The sequence below is a fragment of the Atractosteus spatula genome, chromosome 11 (assembly GCF_055471065.1).
Source record: "Atractosteus spatula isolate fAtrSpa1 chromosome 11, fAtrSpa1.hap1, whole genome shotgun sequence".
Lineage (NCBI taxonomy): Eukaryota > Metazoa > Chordata > Actinopteri > Semionotiformes > Lepisosteidae > Atractosteus > Atractosteus spatula.
Genome location: NC_142716.1, coordinates 677080 through 694843, shown reverse-complemented (window position 1 = coordinate 694843; position 17764 = coordinate 677080). Strand labels below are relative to the sequence as shown.

The 17764-nt window shown below is 47.7% G+C and overlaps 1 protein-coding gene across 2 annotated transcripts in view; it reads right to left on the bottom strand.

Moving 5' to 3' along the window:
- Window positions 1-759: 759 nt before the first annotated feature.
- The window catches only part of LOC148823260 (heparan sulfate 2-O-sulfotransferase 1), a 74999-nt gene continuing 57994 nt past the window's right edge, over window positions 760-17764 (bottom strand). For both annotated transcript variants that reach the window (XM_088927712.1, XM_088927711.1), the window contains 6 exons: window positions 10397-10632; window positions 8268-8353; window positions 6417-6555; window positions 5673-5770; window positions 4953-5110; window positions 760-3480 (listed from right to left, as the gene is read on the bottom strand). In XM_088927712.1, the coding sequence (XP_088783838.1) occupies window positions 3254-3480; window positions 4953-5110; window positions 5673-5770; window positions 6417-6555; window positions 8268-8353; window positions 10397-10632 (944 nt within the window). In that variant the 3' untranslated portion in view covers window positions 760-3253. The remainder of the gene's footprint in view (window positions 3481-4952; window positions 5111-5672; window positions 5771-6416; window positions 6556-8267; window positions 8354-10396; window positions 10633-17764) is intronic.

Below are 17764 nucleotides of genomic sequence, written 5' to 3'. Positions count from 1 at the left end.
TAAGGAGCTCTACAGCGTCTCACTCCTGGATATGCTGGTGTCTGCTCAGATTTGATCGCTCAGAATGGGCAATATTAGCACAGACGGGCTTCCAGGTAGAGAAGACCTGGCAGAGATGGATGCTAGGCTAGATGGGTGCTTTCCCCGACTCTGTCTGGAGGCTGTCAGTGATAATTATTTTATTATCAATTAATTTTCCTGTATTCAACATGAGAGAGAACTGCACTGTGACAAAACGCACATGTTAAGTCAAGGTTGGTTATAATTTCACTCTGTGCAGATGATTAATCAGAGTTGTCAGAGACTACACCGTAACATTAGTTGCAAATTCTGAGCTGGCTTGCTTCTGGTCCTTGAATAACTTTTCCTCAGGTAGGACACATTATGTCAAGAGAAAATAAAATGAAACTTCAGTATTACAACAACTTGTTTACCTTCTCTGAGAATTCCTGATTACAAAAAGATCTTAAAAAGCTAATGCTGACTGAATAAAGAAATGAATAAGGAAAGGAGCTGCAACTGCGAGTTTGCGCCTGATTGTTTTAACCCTCCACAAACCTAAATTCATGGAAGATTTGCTGGTATTTTCCTAAAATAGTTTAAACACCAACAAAGTCCACTATACCAGAAATGAAGAAAAATACAGACCAGATCCCAATGCTGCTGTTTTCCTCTTGAGATACATCCCAGCTCTCTGTATGGACATGGGATCCATGTTAATCTTGCATTCAGACAGGGACAATAAAAGCAGAGGGCCACGGACGTTTAAGTTTGGTATTTATTTGAAATGTTTTAATCAATTTTAAACAACAAATTAAAAAGAAAACAAACCTACAAAATGGAGAGCTGGCAGTTCAGCAGATTAAAACCACAAAGAAATGAAAGCAAGTAAAATCATAATAGTAAACAGACTTGGGAGGATTCCAAATACATTGCAGCAAAATGTGACAAGTGGTTCTGAATCCTCATGCGCGATGAAGGCACTAATCAAGTTTGTAGCATCTCAAGAGCACAACCCAGCAATAACACTTCACACTGACACAATTAGGCTGGGACACCAGGAGGTCAGTTTCAGAGCTCTCCTAAAGTTCAGTTCCGACGCACCTGAGCGCCTTCAGAGAACAGGGCATTCGAAGTACACTGGGGCTCTCCGCGTAGAAACTGCAGGGTTTAAAATGCCGCTGTGGGAAGATGAGAAAACTGCGTTTGACTGACAAAATATGCCAGCACATATAAAGAAATCTTCTCCTCCAAGAACATACTGGAAACGTTCTGCTTTGTTTCTGGCTGCGAGTGGCAGCGACACCAGCTGCTCACCCCTCTGAGTGGGCTACCCAGACACACCCTGAAGGCGTTTCCCACTGCAGGGGTCCAGGGTGCTGCTGGGAATGGTGCCCCACACAAGCAGGACAATGCAATGCAACGCCAGAACCTGTTTCCTGCTTCACCTGCAGCACTAAAACACAAGACTTTCCCTGCTTTGCAGCCTTTACAGTCCCCAGAGAGAGGCAGCAGGATCTGCACAACACTTCTGTAAGACGTTGTGTGGAAAACGAAGAGCGGACAATCAGAACTGGGACTCGTTTCACCGAGGCGTCACAACAGACAAACACAGCCAGGCCATTTCTCCAGCACTAAACAAAATGGACACGTTGCGAGATCAATGATAATATGGCTGAAATAGTCCAGATCTGTTAGCTGATATTTTATAACCGAGCAGTAGTTTCAACATCTTCCTCCCTCTGCCAAGGACTCCAAAGACAATAATACCTACATTGTTAAAGCTGTTGAAAAAGAAAAGGCTGGAGTGAAAGTCAGTCTGTGCAGAGACTCCTCAAGCCACAAGAGACCACACAGCTCCCACACGAGTGACCTCCCTCTGGCTCAGAGGGGATCCTTTGTCACAAGACAGCTTCTGTAAGCTGCAGAAAAGCTCCACTCTGAGGGACACTACAGTAGCAGCACCTCTCTTTGAAAAACTGGACCATTTCAAGTATCATTTACCAGAAAAAAAAATCCCCTACCTTTAAAAACAACAAAAGTTAATGTCTGAGTATAGTCAGCAAGAAAGGAGGCTCATAGCTCCAACAAAACCTAGACTGAGGCCAGGACTGGCGTTTGCACAACGAAGAGAACCAACCAGCCATGTGCTCACCAACAATACCAATACCAATACCTCCTGTCTCGGCTCTGAGTGGTAGGTTTATGTAAAATAAAATCCAGTGGTATTTCCAGATGAGAAGAACAGAAAAGGCTTGAATGATTTCCGTGTTGGGTCCGCATGGAGGAACTGATCAAGAACCCGGTCCCAGGACAGATCTGACTGCGGAAAAGCCCCAGGAGACCCTGTACTTGCATGTCAGCACTGTCAGCAGAAATATGACAAGTTGGCAGATGTGATGTTCCTAATATGTACCACACAGAACAAAACTGCTGAATCTCAGAACTGAAATCAGTCCTTATTTTCTGTCTTTATCATCTTTTGGTCCAAATACATAAAATACGCCATATGTACAGCGGTTGATTAAATTTTCTTTTTTCCACTTTTAATTACAACGCTTGTAAACACTTTACAAAGCACCCTAGCAAAAATACTTCTACAGGTAAAAGTATACAAGATGCAAAAAAAAAATCCCATAAATGTACAATACCACAACTGTTTGTAAAACGAGGCAAGTCCACTTCAGACGACGCAGGCCTTGAGCAGCTGGCTGTGCGCTGTCGGCCTGCAGCGCTGGCGAAGAGTCGGGAGAGCGGCGGTCCGACCGGCAGGGCGCGCCCCGGCGCTGGGACAGGCCAGCGAGCTCCTAGCCGCCTCGGCGGCGCCGCAGCCGCCCTGGGCGACGACAACGCTCACGGAAGAAGACACCCTTACCAAAAGATTAAAAAAAGAGTCGGTACTGGAAGTCCATTAGAACGGGTCTCGCCAGCGTGCCTCGCAGGGCCGCCGGCCGCAGCGCCCTTCTAGGGCGAGGAAGCGGGGAGGAGGACGCTAGGGCTCTGTCCCCCGGAACAAAGAGGGGCCCCCTGAGGCTTATTCAGTCGGTCGCCCCCGACGGGAGAGTCCCGAGTCGGTGGCGCACATAAAGTTTTGGCACGGTCTCCAGGACTCGCTGCACCACGAGATCCCTCTGAGCACAAGGCGCTGTCGCCTGCGAGGCACCCCTTCTCGCCCAACGCCCGTGACGGGAGGAAGAGGCCGCAGCTGCAGGTCCGATCGTCTCTCACGCTGGTGGAGCCCGTCCCCGGGCTCTCAGTTCATTTTGGGGTAGATCTTCTCGTAGAAGAAGTTCTGGGCTAAGAGGTAGAGCTCGCCGTCCTTCTCCCGCACGGCGTGCGCACGGACGAACTGGAACTGCTCCAGCGCAAATTCGTAAAACTCGTTCTCCATCTTCCAGATGTCCGACTGCTGCAGCTTGGCTATGGACTCCTTGGTCGGCGGCTTCTTCTCGCTGGTCTTTCGCAGGTGGGACTTCTTTCCTGGAAGGAGAGGACAGTGGTGACAGGCTGCCAGATGGCAGGGGGAGCCCAAGACCCGAGTTCCTGCTCTCAGACAAGCCCTAGAGCAGGGGTTCGAAACCGGACGAAGTCGGCCGGGACCCTGATTCAATCTGGGAGCCAGTTTTGCGACTCATGGTTCACTTTTAAGCTAATTTCCTTTTAATTACTTTACTGCTGTCTACAAAATAAGTACATTATTGTTACTGAAATTTAACTCATGCCTTAAGAAGTTAGGTATTTGAATACTATCATAAAATTAAAACATTATCAATAAGAAGTTTATTATTTGGTCATATACAAGTTTTTCAAAAGCACAAATGTTAGAAAAACAGCACAAAACTAAAACATTTACTGGTAAATTAATATCAACTTTGACATCGCACAAGCTTTGAGAGTTGTTCAAAACCTGGACTCATAAAAGTCTTTGAATGTCTGCATCTGCTCTGGTTGCTTGATTTTTGGGATAGAAAGTGCTGAAAAACCTACCTCACACATGGATGTTAGAGAAAAGGGCAGTAAAACGAATTTTTACTCATTGCCCAGAACAGTTTTTACTTTTTTCAATTTGTTCCAGAAAGCACTTAGTGATTCCGTTTTCGAAAATTGTAGCACAGTGTCTGGCCGTGTTACAGTATATGTTGAACGCCAAAAGGTCAGTCAAATCTTCTACGTCAGTGACAACCAGGCTGCAAACCCAGCTGTATTCAGGTGGGAATACGTCTTAATGTTATAAGTGTTTAACCCGGGAATGCTTGATTACAGTGATGCTTGACGTCTAAACATCTTCTTGTATACTAATTACTTTCCACAAAAGGGAGTGTGACTATTTTTAATCTCTCAATGAAGATAGTACTCTCGTGAAAATGGTATTGTGGTTCTTAAACTTTTTTTTTTACACAAAGTTTTCTTTTTTCTGTGGCACTTAAAGGCTTTTGTAAAAACATGTTTGCGCAGGAGGAAATTTCAGCTTATTAAAGAGGATCTCGGAGACCTATCCGAAACAGCATGGTGACCATTTTTGGGGAGTGACCCACAGGTTAAGAACCCCTGTGTTAGATCTTGAAACCTGTCAGGAGGCCAAAATAAGAAGAGTACATTTTCCAAAACGCTCGCAATGATTTCTGACAGTTTTTGAACACAAGTGAGTTGATCTACTACACTAACCAAGGTGCTATTAGTTTATTAATCCTCACCTTGAGGGGCCCCAGCAAAATTACCAGCAGTGTGATCTGGTAACTTCAGCAACAAAAATGAAAAACTGGATATAAAAACAACTTCAGCCCACCCTCAATCAGGAAATTCCTTTTTCAAAATAAGCAGAAGTGCTTGGACATTATTAATTGTTTAGTGGGGAAGCACCAGCAGCTTCGTGTTCACAAGCGCTTGAAAAGATTGGCCCTGCTATACGTGTCGTTAGCTGCAGGACGTGCAGTCTGGGCGCGGTCTCGTACCTGTGCGGTACAGCTCCGTGGCGCCCCTGAAGAAACGAGGCAGAGCCGCCTCCAGCATCATGATGAAGTCCTCCAGCTCCTCCGTCACGCCCACCAGCAGGTACTCGTTCACCAGGTTGTACTTGGCCTGCTCCAGCGCCCACCTGCTCCCCACGTTCCTGGAAGGGCACACAGCTGTTAAACACGATTAAGTACCGCGCCAGACACAGGCGCGCCACGCGGAGCAGGGCGCCTGCCTTTCGACTGAGACCCGGATTCTGAATTTCCAGACCCAGTTGGGGGTGGCGAGTTTCCTCTGGGCAGTGAAGAGACATGGCACACAGAGTACCAGCCCACTGGAGATCTCTCAGCGGGATTTCCTCCAGGCTAGACCAGAGCTCCAATCGGCTTTCACAAGACTAGCGCTGGCTTTAACACGCACAGCACGAAGCCCTCGTCTGTCTTCCTTTATTGTCTCTTGTATATAAACTTTTAAATTAATTCTTTGTAGGTGCCATATTGACTACAGCTCCCTGCAGAAAAACAATTTAATGAAGAACAGTGATTTTTTTTTAAACAACTCTTTAGTCTCTCTAAAGGAGATTTAGCTCTGTTCCCAAAAGGGAAAAAAACAAGGAAATCTACTGTACAAACCTACAGGGAACTGACACACAAGGCGTCAGCGAGGAGAGAAGAGGCTGAAAGCTGCTGGCAGGAACAGACCTAGCCTCCTGCACTCACCAGCACTCGGAGTAGTGTCCGCAGAAGAAGGGAATCTGAAGCCAGAGTTTCTCCGCAGCGCAGTCTGAGCCCCCAGCGGCCACGCACTCGTCGAAGGTCTGAAAAAGTCAGACGATTGAACAAGCTGCCCACCAACTTCTCCGTGTGCTGGCTGTCAGTTACAGGCCTTAGATATTAGATTTAGATGTTCCCCTAATTTTTTACATCCAGCACTTCGTTAAAACTGCGTGGAAAACCGAAATATAGGAACCGCAGCCAAAAAGGTAGCAGGCCATCGCAGAACGAGGAAGCGCTCCGGTCGTGAGCTCTCCAAAGCTCTGCTGGATGACCTGGTATCAGCTACTCAGCAGCACTTGCTGCACAAACCTCTCGCAGCGTAACTAGCGGACAGTGGACACATGATCCTTCATTCATCATAATTCACAGAGCCATCATCATGGCCGAGTCAGCTTCAGAGCCTGTGGCTCCGAGGACAGGTGATTAGCCCAGCACTCGGGTTTGTTGTGTGCTTGTTAGTTATCGAAGAGAAGCTGTTAGAGAGGTGTCAGGCATGTCTGCAGGTCCCGCAGACTCCAGAGCTGCCGTCAGACCTGTTAAACAGACACTGTACTCGCTCCCCCCAGCAGAAGCTCAACTCCGACACAGGGAAAGAACCCGAGGCGGCCGATGGTCTCCGGGAAGATAAACAGCCCGAAGGAGTGGAACCCGGCGCCGTGTGGCATCTCCAGGCAGAGGATTAATTACCTTCTTGTCTCCCTGCTTCCTCCGGCGCAGGCCGGGCCGGTAGTCATCGCCGAACCGCAGGAAGTAATAGTAGGAGACCAAGCGCTCGATGGGGTCGCGCACAACGTTGATGTAGATTGGCTTCCTCTTCACCCCAAACCTGCACACCCGGATTTCGACAGCACGTCAGAGCGCTCCGCCGCACGCTCGCAGAAAGACACTTTCAAACTCATTTCATCATTCTTGCTTACAACAGAATTTTTATTCATTCACACAGAAAAACCATTAACTCTCATGCGCGTGCAAGGTTAAGACTGAACGTCTGCGTACATGACGACAGTGATGAAAGTACTAATAAGGTACTATAAGATTATGGGAAGGCTTTTAACACTTGGAAACATTTTACATTCCGTTAACTTAAAACATATCACTGTAGCGTGAATGTTTTAATTGTCATACTGCAAATCATAAACATTTTAAAGGTATATCAGTGCCCAGTGTGGTTAGAGTTCTGTAAGTTTCTCAGCTGTGTTCTGCCTTCCTTCTGTAATTGGGAAGGAAATTGAAACTCTACGTGAGTCTGAGCTGCAGTGCTTCTCACTGCCACACGATGGCAGCAGCCACTCAGGCCACCGTCAACTAGTGGCGTGAAGCTGGCAAAAAAGGTACCGATGTTCCTGATGAAGCTACACACACAGCCCATTTACAAACACGTCTGCATGGCTCATAGTGCAGAGAGGGGCATTAGCCCATCCAAAGCAAATAACACCACTCCAGCCAAATGGCTCAACGTCTCATCTCCAAATCTGAGACATACCTCAGACCCACCCCTGCGTCAGCTTATACCTCCATTTAACTTGAACGGCAGCCAGTTTCCATCATTATTATTTACTTGTATTCAGTATTTGTGCGATGTTTGCATGTGGACATCTATATGCAGCCAGGGATCTCAGCGGAGCGCTGTGAGCGCATGCCTTGCTCAAGGGTACGCCGGCAGAGCCCCAGACCAGACCCAAAAACCAGCCCCCCAGCTGTGTGTCCCGAGCCCAGCCCACAGCCCCACGCCGCTGTCCTGCTCGTCTGTCTGCTCGGGGAGCTGGCTGGTGGGTCACCCCCCCCTCCCAGCCCACAGCCCCACGCCGCTGTCCTGCTCGTCTGTCTGCTCGGGGAGCTGGCTGGTGGGTCACCCCCCCCTCCCAGCCCACAGCCCCACGCCGCTGTCCTGCTCGTCTGTCTGCTCGGGGAGCTGGCTGGTGGGTCACCCCCCCCTCCCAGCCCACAGCCCCACGCCGCTGTCCTGCTCGTCTGTCTGCTCGGGGAGCTGGCTGGTGGGTCACCCCCCCCTCCCAGCCCACAGCCCCACGCCGCTGTCCTGCTCGTCTGTCTGCTCGGGGAGCTGGCTGGTGGGTCACCCCCCCCTCCCAGCCCACAGCCCCACGCCGCTGTCCTGCTCGTCTGTCTGCTCGGGGAGCTGGCTGGTGGGTCACCCCCCCCTCCCAGCCCACAGCCCCACGCCGCTGTCCTGCTCGTCTGTCTGCTCGGGGAGCTGGCTGGTGGGTCACCCCCCCCTCCCAGCCCACAGCCCCACGCCGCTGTCCTGCTCGTCTGTCTGCTCGGGGAGCTGGCTGGTGGGTCACCCCCCCCTCCCAGCCCACAGCCCCACGCCGCTGTCCTGCTCGTCTGTCTGCTCGGGGAGCTGGCTGGTGGGTCACCCCCCCCTCCCAGCCCACAGCCCCACGCCGCTGTCCTGCTCGTCTGTCTGCTCGGGGAGCTGGCTGGTGGGTCACCCCCCCCTCCCAGCCCACAGCCCCATGCCGCTGTCCTGCTCGTCTGCTCAGCCCCCAGCCCCCCGCGACATGCGACACCACTCACTTGGTGAAGTCCAGGAAGGCTACATGGCCGTGATAGAACCCCGGCTTCATCTCCCTCCAGGACGTCACGTTCTTGACGAAGCGGACCTGTAACAAGAGGACTGGGCGTCAGCTGCTCGAGCCCTGATCCTCGCCGAGTCGGCGCTGGGGCTCGGGCAGCTTGATTTCAGTCTTGGTACTCCGAGTACACTAAGTTACACAACACAAGTCCCAAAATGTTTTTTAATATTTCTTTTGTTTTCTTCTTTTCCATATTTCATGGTTTTCAGCTGTAGTCTGTTTGGTATAATGTCTTGAAAAAGCACATATGAGCAGGGTGCTGCACAAAACCTTCTCAGGATAAAGGTCATTCATACAGTAGGCACAAATTCCTATACAACAATAACAGCTTTCCAAAGAGGCCCCTCAGCAAAGCCTTCTTCCTCCTGAGCACATTCCATTGTTCTGCAGCGACATGCAGCAAACCAGCATTACTAGAGGACTCAAAGCACTGAAGAGCAAATACAAACTCACCTTTTAATACCTGTTCACACAACACACCTCCAGTATTACATCCACCACAGCTGTGAAGGTCATCCGTCTGGCAATGGAAGTTCACAGAAACCACCCACAAAAAGCCTCTACATCGTCCAGTTATTTTATTAAGCTATAAGCTCCTCTTATATAATGTACAGTATTTCCCTTACCACCCTGCCACACAAAAACTTCCATGTTTTTCATGACAGTCACTGTTGCCCACCTTGATGCCCCCACAGGTAGCGTGCCCAGGGCTTGGCTGTGCCAGTGCTGCTCTCTGGGGGTGACTAGTTCCCCTTATTCAAGGAGTTACTGCCCCCAGATCCCCTTAACGACAGCTGCCACGACTGCCTTCTCCCTAAAGGAACTGCTGATATTTTTCTACAAACTTAAAAGCCTTCCATTGCAAGACAGTGCAACATGTGCAAATAACAAGGAAAATACAAAATCGGCAATAAGAGCAATAAAAAACAGCGATGGACAATCAGTGCATGTTATTTACAGACAATACTGCCCCACCGAGAAATGTGCGACTTGTATTGTATGAAAAGGCTGACCAGAGAAAACGTCGGGTGGGCTGACTTATTGGCAGCGAGGGAAATCCGGGAAATACGACTTCCGCCCTCTGACATGTGGGAACGTCCGGATCACCCGGTCCGGCGCGGAGCACTGGGCACTCCGGCTCGCTTGAGCCCAGCGAGGCCAGCCTATACCCCCCATCATGATGTTTTTATTATCTGACTTGCCTACTCTCAGTCGTGGCTGTATTGTACTTCATAAATTCAAAAAAACATAATTTATTCCTTATTTGTATTTCAGCGGGGTATTCTCATCGATTTTCGCTTAAGTCTTAAAGCTTTGATTAAAACACAGGCGAGGAAGCGCTCAGCAGAGTGCTTTAATAATCCTGCAGGGAGACTGGAAGGGCAGATGCTGACTCAGCAGACACACACCGCATCTCTTTATTAAACTAATTCCACTGCTTTACACCAGTAAGTCGCTTCAAACTACAGTACAGAAAATTTTAAGAGCCACAATAATTCCACCATTTGTGTCACTACAGGGCTGCTAACCGGTACCTTTCTTATATACCAGGCCCTGACAAACCAGCCGCTTTGACCATTTCTCTGGTCAGCCTCTTCATACCTTACAAGTCTAACGTTCTAGGTGGGACAGTGTTGTCTGTAAATAACATGAACCGATTGTTCTTATTGCTATGATTCCTGATTTCATATTTTGTAATTTGTATATGTATTACATGGATACTTATTTACAAAGGAGGGTTTGTAAGTTTGTAGAAAAATCGTACTATTTCCTTATTTCTCCCTGCTTTGCCACCATGCAGCTCTGGCAAAGACCTCAGAGTATAAACCAGCCATGAGAAGACTGACCCCCCGGTGGGAGCAGGAGAGGGAAGCACTTTCGGAGGAGCTCCAGCCACATGCTGCCCGAGAGGCAGGCCCGGTCACGCTGAGGAACAGAGCCAGGAGCCGCAGAACCGCAGGGAAAGACTCCAAGAGACTGAGGCCCCAGCACGTTTGAACGAGAGTGCCTCTGCTATAACTGGGCATCTAACCAGCTACGATAAACAAACCGCACACACCCATGCCTCACCTGGTCCTGTAGAGACATGACGGGGTTGTTCTTGGTGGTGTTGATGTGCAGGACGTGATACTTGTTTTTGCCACACAAGTCGTAGGCGATGTTGGTGAAGGAGGTGCTGGCGGTTTTGGGGACCCGGTTGTAGATGATGACCACGTCCTCGCTCTCCACCAGCGGGGCGTCTCTCGCGCCGTCCATCGTGTGGCGCTGCTCGATTTCTCGGACCTCGTGCCTCGCAATGGCCCTCTCTGTGGAAGGAGAGACCAGGCTGTGAGCTTCATTCCGCCTCTGGCAAAGAGGTGCAAGACAACCCCACCAGCGTCAAAGCACCTCCGGCCTGCTCAATCACAGCCGCCTGCCCTTTCACTACGTCCCCATCGCTTCAGGGGAATCTTGTACAGAGCCGATTCAATAACCACAAAATACCTCCTTTCCCAAAGCCCACAACTGCAGAATCTGGGTAGCAACTGAATCAGTAGGGTTCTTACAAGGGACAGGTAAAATCGCAGATGTGAGGTGATCTGAGCCATGAGTGTGACACTGCTCTCCCAGGAGTGATCACAGCAGGGCGCAGAACAGCGCCATCTGTTGAAGCCTGCAGGTACTGCAATTTCTAATAAAAATTGCTCTTTTCAAAGCAGAACAGAACGCATTTCCCCTCATGCTGATACATCCTCAAGTGGATGCCCTGGCAGAGAAGTGCACAAGGGTTTTAACTGCCCATACTGAACCAGAAGGTGTATCAGGTGGTTTAACCACAGTGGTGTCAGCCATGTTCTTAAACAAGCGACACTACTGGACGTATTACCAGCTGTACAGCTCTGGCCCACAGGATCTCCCCAGAGCAACGTGCTCACACTCCAGCGGTGCCAAGAACACAGGAGAGGGACATACATCCAGCTACCTGGGTGCTGGGACTGTATCAGGCTACGGTAAGGAACTGATTTCATGAACAAAACCAGATCCCAAGCTGAGCCCACACCTCAGGTATCCGTCTTTTAGCATTGACTGGGACTCATCCATCCACCTCTTCCCAAACCACTCCTCCCGGTTCGGGTTCTCACCCGGCAGGCAGCGGGCGCCAGGCAGGGCTTTCCCTGGACAGGCCGCCAGTCCATCGCAGGGCCACACAGACACAGCTGGGACCTTACACTGGAGCAACACTACAGCAGGAAATGTTTCACCCGATATAGAACAACCTTTTGGCCATCTCATGAGATGCGATCCCATCTCTGAGACAAGCTGTATTCAATATCGTTATTTATATAAGCACAATTTGTTTTTTAGATGAACACATTAAATTAAATGAGGGCCACGATAAGTCTGCCTATCTTAATGGAGAAAATTAGTAACAGTATTAACAGTAAAAGTAAAAACGCATCATAAGCTGCTCCCCTGGGCACTTGTGATGCCCAGCAGTCTGCAGATCCCGTGTGAGACCGGTCGACTCGGATCGGGATTGGGATCAGGAGCCCACCGGCCCCGCGTTCTGTCCGCTCTGCCGGGACTGCAGCTCCACACTTCCTTTCTCAAACTGAAAGTCCTTTACAGGGACTAATCAAGTCTTTAAAAACTGACAGAATGCAAAAAAACCACCTAAAATAATTGCAAAGCTTTTGAGTTAAATACACAGCAAATGGAAAGTTTTTGTTCTCTGAAGAAAATGGGAAAGGTTACAAATGACAGCAGGTTACTGATCCCATCTTGCGCAATAGAGTGCTGTTACACCAATCAGTTCAGGAAGGTTACCCAGCTGTTTCTTGAAAGATCAGATCTTTCAGTCTAACTTGAAAATAAAAACCTCTATTCCTGTAATAGACATGTAGTGTTTTAACTGTCACTTCCACAACACCATACGGATATGCATGTACACACTATATTTAAAAACAAGCTACACTGACAAATTGTGTAATCGGTGTACAACAGACAACTGGTTTAACGACTGCGCTGTGAGCAATGATGAAGACGGTAACAAGACAACTGAAATCAGGTCTGGGGAACACTTACAAAGCAGAAGGCTCTGAGCTGGACTGCCAGTTGATTCAGGCACAATTTCACTTGTTCTCTAGTTAAGAGCCCCCTTGAGTTTTAATGAAAAATAAGCGCTGCCTGAAAACCAATTCATTTCAATATAATAGAGTACAGTCATTTTCTTGTGCTACTCCCTGTTGAAGGCAGCTCGTATAAGAGTCTCAAACTGAACAAAACAAGAAAAATAAAATACCGATGTCCTGACACCTCCAAAAGGGGGAAGAGAGACAGAAGAGCCCACAGAGACATTTCTACCGGGGCCGAACACTCTGACCTCGCCCGGTGGTCAGTGGTTTGAAAATGACACTGCTATGACGCTGTGAACGAACTGCTTGCATTTCTTTGGCACGTCATTTCCACACCCTGGGTCAGCTGTCAGGCGGCAGAGATGAGCTGGGCACCGGGCATGAGGCTGGCAAGAAACAAAATGGTCTGTCAACTGCAGCTGTGCTCTCGAGTGTTTACTGCTGTATCAGAAGAAAGAATTTTTAAATGCAATATGGTCTGCATTTAAAATGAATTGACTTACTGCAGATACATGGCTGCAATACTTAAAGCACGTCTTCAGACAAACTATTTTGTGACTTTTGTAGAATAAAAATAATTTATTGAAACAGCACGATCTGCATTTCCAACAATCGGTTACTGCTGCCATCGAAGCAGTTTCACTCAAAAGGAAATGAAATTTGGACGGTAATTCCGGAAACAAGACTCTGGAAAAACTTGCATTCATCTTTAGTATCAAAAATACGTTCTAGTAATCAAACATAATAACATGTTTCACAAACGGAACCAAGTCCCTTTCCCCGCATGTCTAAAATATTTATAAGTAGGAATGTGTTTTATATTCAATACAAAAAGAAGTCAAACGCCTGCTCCCCTAATCTTGCTCCGAACCCTCCTCGCACACGTGCACATGCCTGAAACCAGCCAGCACCACTGCACTCGTCACTGTCCGAACTGGAGCACTCTTTAATAAAATGCTTTGCTTCTTTGACAAAAGAACATGGGCGTCTTCCTCTGGCTTCTTCCCAACTCCCCAGACACTGCACAACCAGCGGCAGCGCCGACCCCGGGCCAAGACGGACAGGAGCAGCCAGCGGAACCGCTCCCAGCTCGGAGAGAGCTGTCTGAAGCATTTCTGCGAACAAATACACCTGTCGCTGTCCTGCCACTGCCCCATCTCTTAAAGCGAGGAAGAAAAGTGAGATCAATCGTGCAAGTTCCCCACCCCGGCCTGGTCTGCGGCGCCTGCACATCCCTCACGACTCTCAGCAGAGCTGGTGGCATAGTGTTTATCCGCCTGGACACTTTGTCAAGGAACGAGACAGAAAGACAATGTGTAGCTGACGTACATTACAGGAAGATACAGGACCTACTCATCACCTGCTTGTAAACTGCATTACTGCTGTGCCCCACTGTTCTCAGCCAACACAAAACAAAGCTGACATTGAGAGCATTTGAAAAGGGGAAAAAACAACTAAAGGATGCATGTTTAAGTCTGCACATTCACCTGTGTTCTAAGAAGCAAAAGAGACCAGATCATTTAAAAACCAGGCCTCCTCCGGCTATTACTAAGAGTGAGACTATTACCCAGGTACTTCTGCTAGCAGTCTGCACTTGGCTATGTCACATCTTCACTCCTCAGCATTTGCATATTTTTAATGCTTTTGCAATAATGTTTTTACAGTATTTGCCATAAGCTGTTCTCAATAAGAGGGCTGCAGATCCATTAAATGTATGTTAAAAATGCATACATTTCTGCCTACAGAAAATTTAGAGCCCAAAGCTACACTTTGACACATTGCTCCAGTCGGCAAATAAAAGGAAACATGGAAAGGGCAGTAATATTTCAGAATAGCATTAGTTCTATTACACTGACTAGTACATTAATTGTCTTGTTTGAAATTCCTCCAAAAAGTCTTTAATGCAACTCAAATACTCACAGTTTGTCTTTAAAAGGAAGGTATTTCTACATTTATAGTGCTCCATACAGTAGAGCACTTCACACACACTGAGGTGTGTGCAAAGCTCTTTCAGCTGCCTGGCACTACAGTGCAGTGAAGTGTCAACACCTCAAAGGGAAACAAGAGGAGGGTCCCAGAGTGTTCAGGGAGAACCAGGTACCTGCAGGAAAAACTCGTTGAGGAAATGATGCATGTGTGCAGGTGAGGAAGAAATATGGCTTGTACAAACAGCCTTGGCACCCTCTATCTAAAACAAGAACATTCAATTGAGATTTACTCTGTACCTGACTGTCACTTCTGTGCTTATTGGACACATTATTCCTGGTGAGTGAATAATCCTATTTGGGACAGAGGACACAGTACCGATACACACATCTGTAACTGCTGGTTTCACAAAACTGGTCTCCGGCATTCCAAAGGGAGATCTTTTTAATCTTTGAAAAATCTTTTTAATCTTTTAAGTAAATGATAAAATGGCAAACACTTGAAGTTCCACCTGACTTCCTGCCAGACAATCCAAGCTGAAAGAAGAGAGGGGGGCAGTGTCTTTATGCAAAGCAGTTTAAATGGCTGCAAATAACCAAGTTTCCAAGATGGATCAAGAAACTGTACGGTCATTATGCAACGGCTATCACTTCGAGTTTCTGATGTTAGTGCTTCTGGAGATGCACTGTTCTTGAGAGGAAATGAACAGCCCGGGATGACGCACTGAGCTCTTCAGGGAAAATATAGTTTATAAAGACTGGCTCTTCTTTTCATTCTTGTGCCAGATACAAATACACGCCACCATTTCCTGTTAATTGCTATTTTAATTGATTTGCATTCAAGTTCAAAGCTCCTCATGAAACCTGGTTACTGGGGCATCATTTAATTGAAGAAACTTTACATTCCATTAAAAAAAAGGATAGGAGATGATCATGCACTCTTTGAGCAATTTAAATCCATAATCTTTCAATCGAAATAGGTCAGTCACAAACAGGACTTCACTATACTGTCTTTACCCGACAGACCAGGCCTTTTACTACACTTCACTTGCCATTAACCAAGCCTCAGCACCGCCACTCCAGTCCCCACACCGAAATGCAACTTTAAAATACTACACTGAGAAACCGTGTGACCAAGCATCTCTTGATAGACCTGCTTCCAGACATTTTTGTTTCATTTCTAGGTCTTTTTAAGACTTTATAAAGGAGTGGAAATACAAACACATAAGCAATAGAAGCTGCAGGGATGACTGATGGACCGATGTCCATTAAGCTGATGCAGCTGCAGTTTTCACTCCAAACACATGACAGCTGAGAACAGAATAACGAGCATTCAGCTGAAATATTCAGCACACCTCGGAAGAGCCCTGCTGCTGCCTCTCACATACATCAATACCTTTCCAGTCCACGTCAGGGAGGAGATAAACACGTCTCGGAAGAAAGGCAGAGTTTCATGTCCACGTAGGAGAAGAAAAAAAACCACAGGGCTTCCGAGGAGTGGAGAGCACATTTGTTGATGCGTTTACAAGGCTCTGATGTTGTCTGGTTTTCCACACACCCTAATACTGTAATTACACAAAGATCAGCTCGTTAATTGACCCATTCGTCTTCTACAGCTGTTGCCCATCGGTGCATAAAATAACCATCTTTAAATATTGATCATGTCTTAATAAGCTGTTGTATATCAGTTTCTCACATCTGAGTATCGGCAGCCTTCCACTGTGTCCCCAGAGGAATTTATATCACTGTCTAGTACTGCGTCCTGGCTGTTTATTTCTTGTGAGCAGGCAGAAGGGAGTCTAAACCAGTCTTCACACGGGCCTGCTGCACCCCACGATACCCAGACTGAGCAAGTGAAGCGTTTGCAGCTTCACTTTGCATTGGAAGCAGCTGAAAAAAGGCTCAACAGAATCAGTGTATGCAGTCCATGTAGGAAAAACCTGATCTGCAAAACAGGAAGCAATCTGCATCAAGGCACAGGAAGATAAAACACAGCAGGCTAGCTGGATAATAAAAACAGTTCAGGCACTCAGGAGGTACACTGCTTGCTTTATTGCTCTGCATTGGCTTGCACTAATATTATGTAATCAGTGAACTTGCACGGTTGCACAAGACATTAAGGGGAAGAGCTTTTGGGATGGAAAGAGGAAGCACTTCATCACACAGTGTGCCGGTGACCAAGCCTCCAGCCATTGTCTGTAACAAGTGCCCAACTGGCAGCCCTGTTCCTTGGTGAACATAGTCAGTTTGACGCCCAGGGGCGTCCAGACACCTATGCCAATAATAAACACCACAAAGCACTATGCAATAACAAAAGTATATACCACAATAACAAAATTAAATTTAAAAAACAAAGTAAACAAGATAATCCCATGACAGAAACAGCCTGTGTTTTCAGGCTTCACAGAAAGGCATTCAACAGGGCCCAGTCCCTGGTTCTTTTAGAGGATGGTGCTGAACTCTGGGGCACTGAGGCCTAGAGGCTGCTGCTGAAACACAGGGCTGCTACTCGGCCCATGCCTGGGGGGGACATCGACTGATCGGACGACGACGTTCCTCACCCCCGCCTCGTTCCAAGTCTCCAAAAATCTGATTTCCTCCAGAATGAATCATAACCTTTTCTGAATGCATGCACGGGAATTAGCATACATTAATTAGCAAAAAAAAATCTGCTACTTCACAACGCATAAACAAATTTCCAGGTGATTAAGTCTTTGATGATGATATTGAACAGCAGAGCCATAATTACAAGTGACATTTCCGCCGCAGCCCGATGGGGAGCTAATCACAGTCTCCGAGCGCTGCAGGAGCCCCACAGGGAGCCTTTATCCATTTCTCATGACAGCGTTGCAGTGACCGAGCAACTCTGCCACACAACAGCAGAGAAGATCTGCTCAGTGCTTTCATTCGAGTTTGTGAATGCTCAGCGAAGTGGCTCTAATGCAGATGGGATACGTATCCGTTGCTACCCCCTAGCACTATTTCTAACGTGCAAAGAGGAAAAATAACAGCAAGTTTTACAGCTCAGACGAAAACCCAGAGTACTGTTCAGCTTCTAGTCACATCAAGGTTATCAGAGCCCTGTCTTGTACCTGTGGCTGAGGAGATTGGATTCTTTTTGGCTTGGGATGACTACATTCTGGCAAAGAGACTACTGAGGTATTCAAAAACCACAAGGATGTAGAAAAACTGCGCAGCCTTGAACCCTGCAAGGAAGAACAGGTATCTGGCCATGAAATGCCTGGCGCTTCATGGAGCAAACTGACCCATTTCCTGTCTCAAAGACCAGACTCGGGCCCGAAGTCTCACCTCACTCACACCTTCACACAAGAGACCGACTGCCGCCCCTCCTCAGCACAGCTCAAACACCTCTGATTTAACCAGAGCCTGCCCCCCGT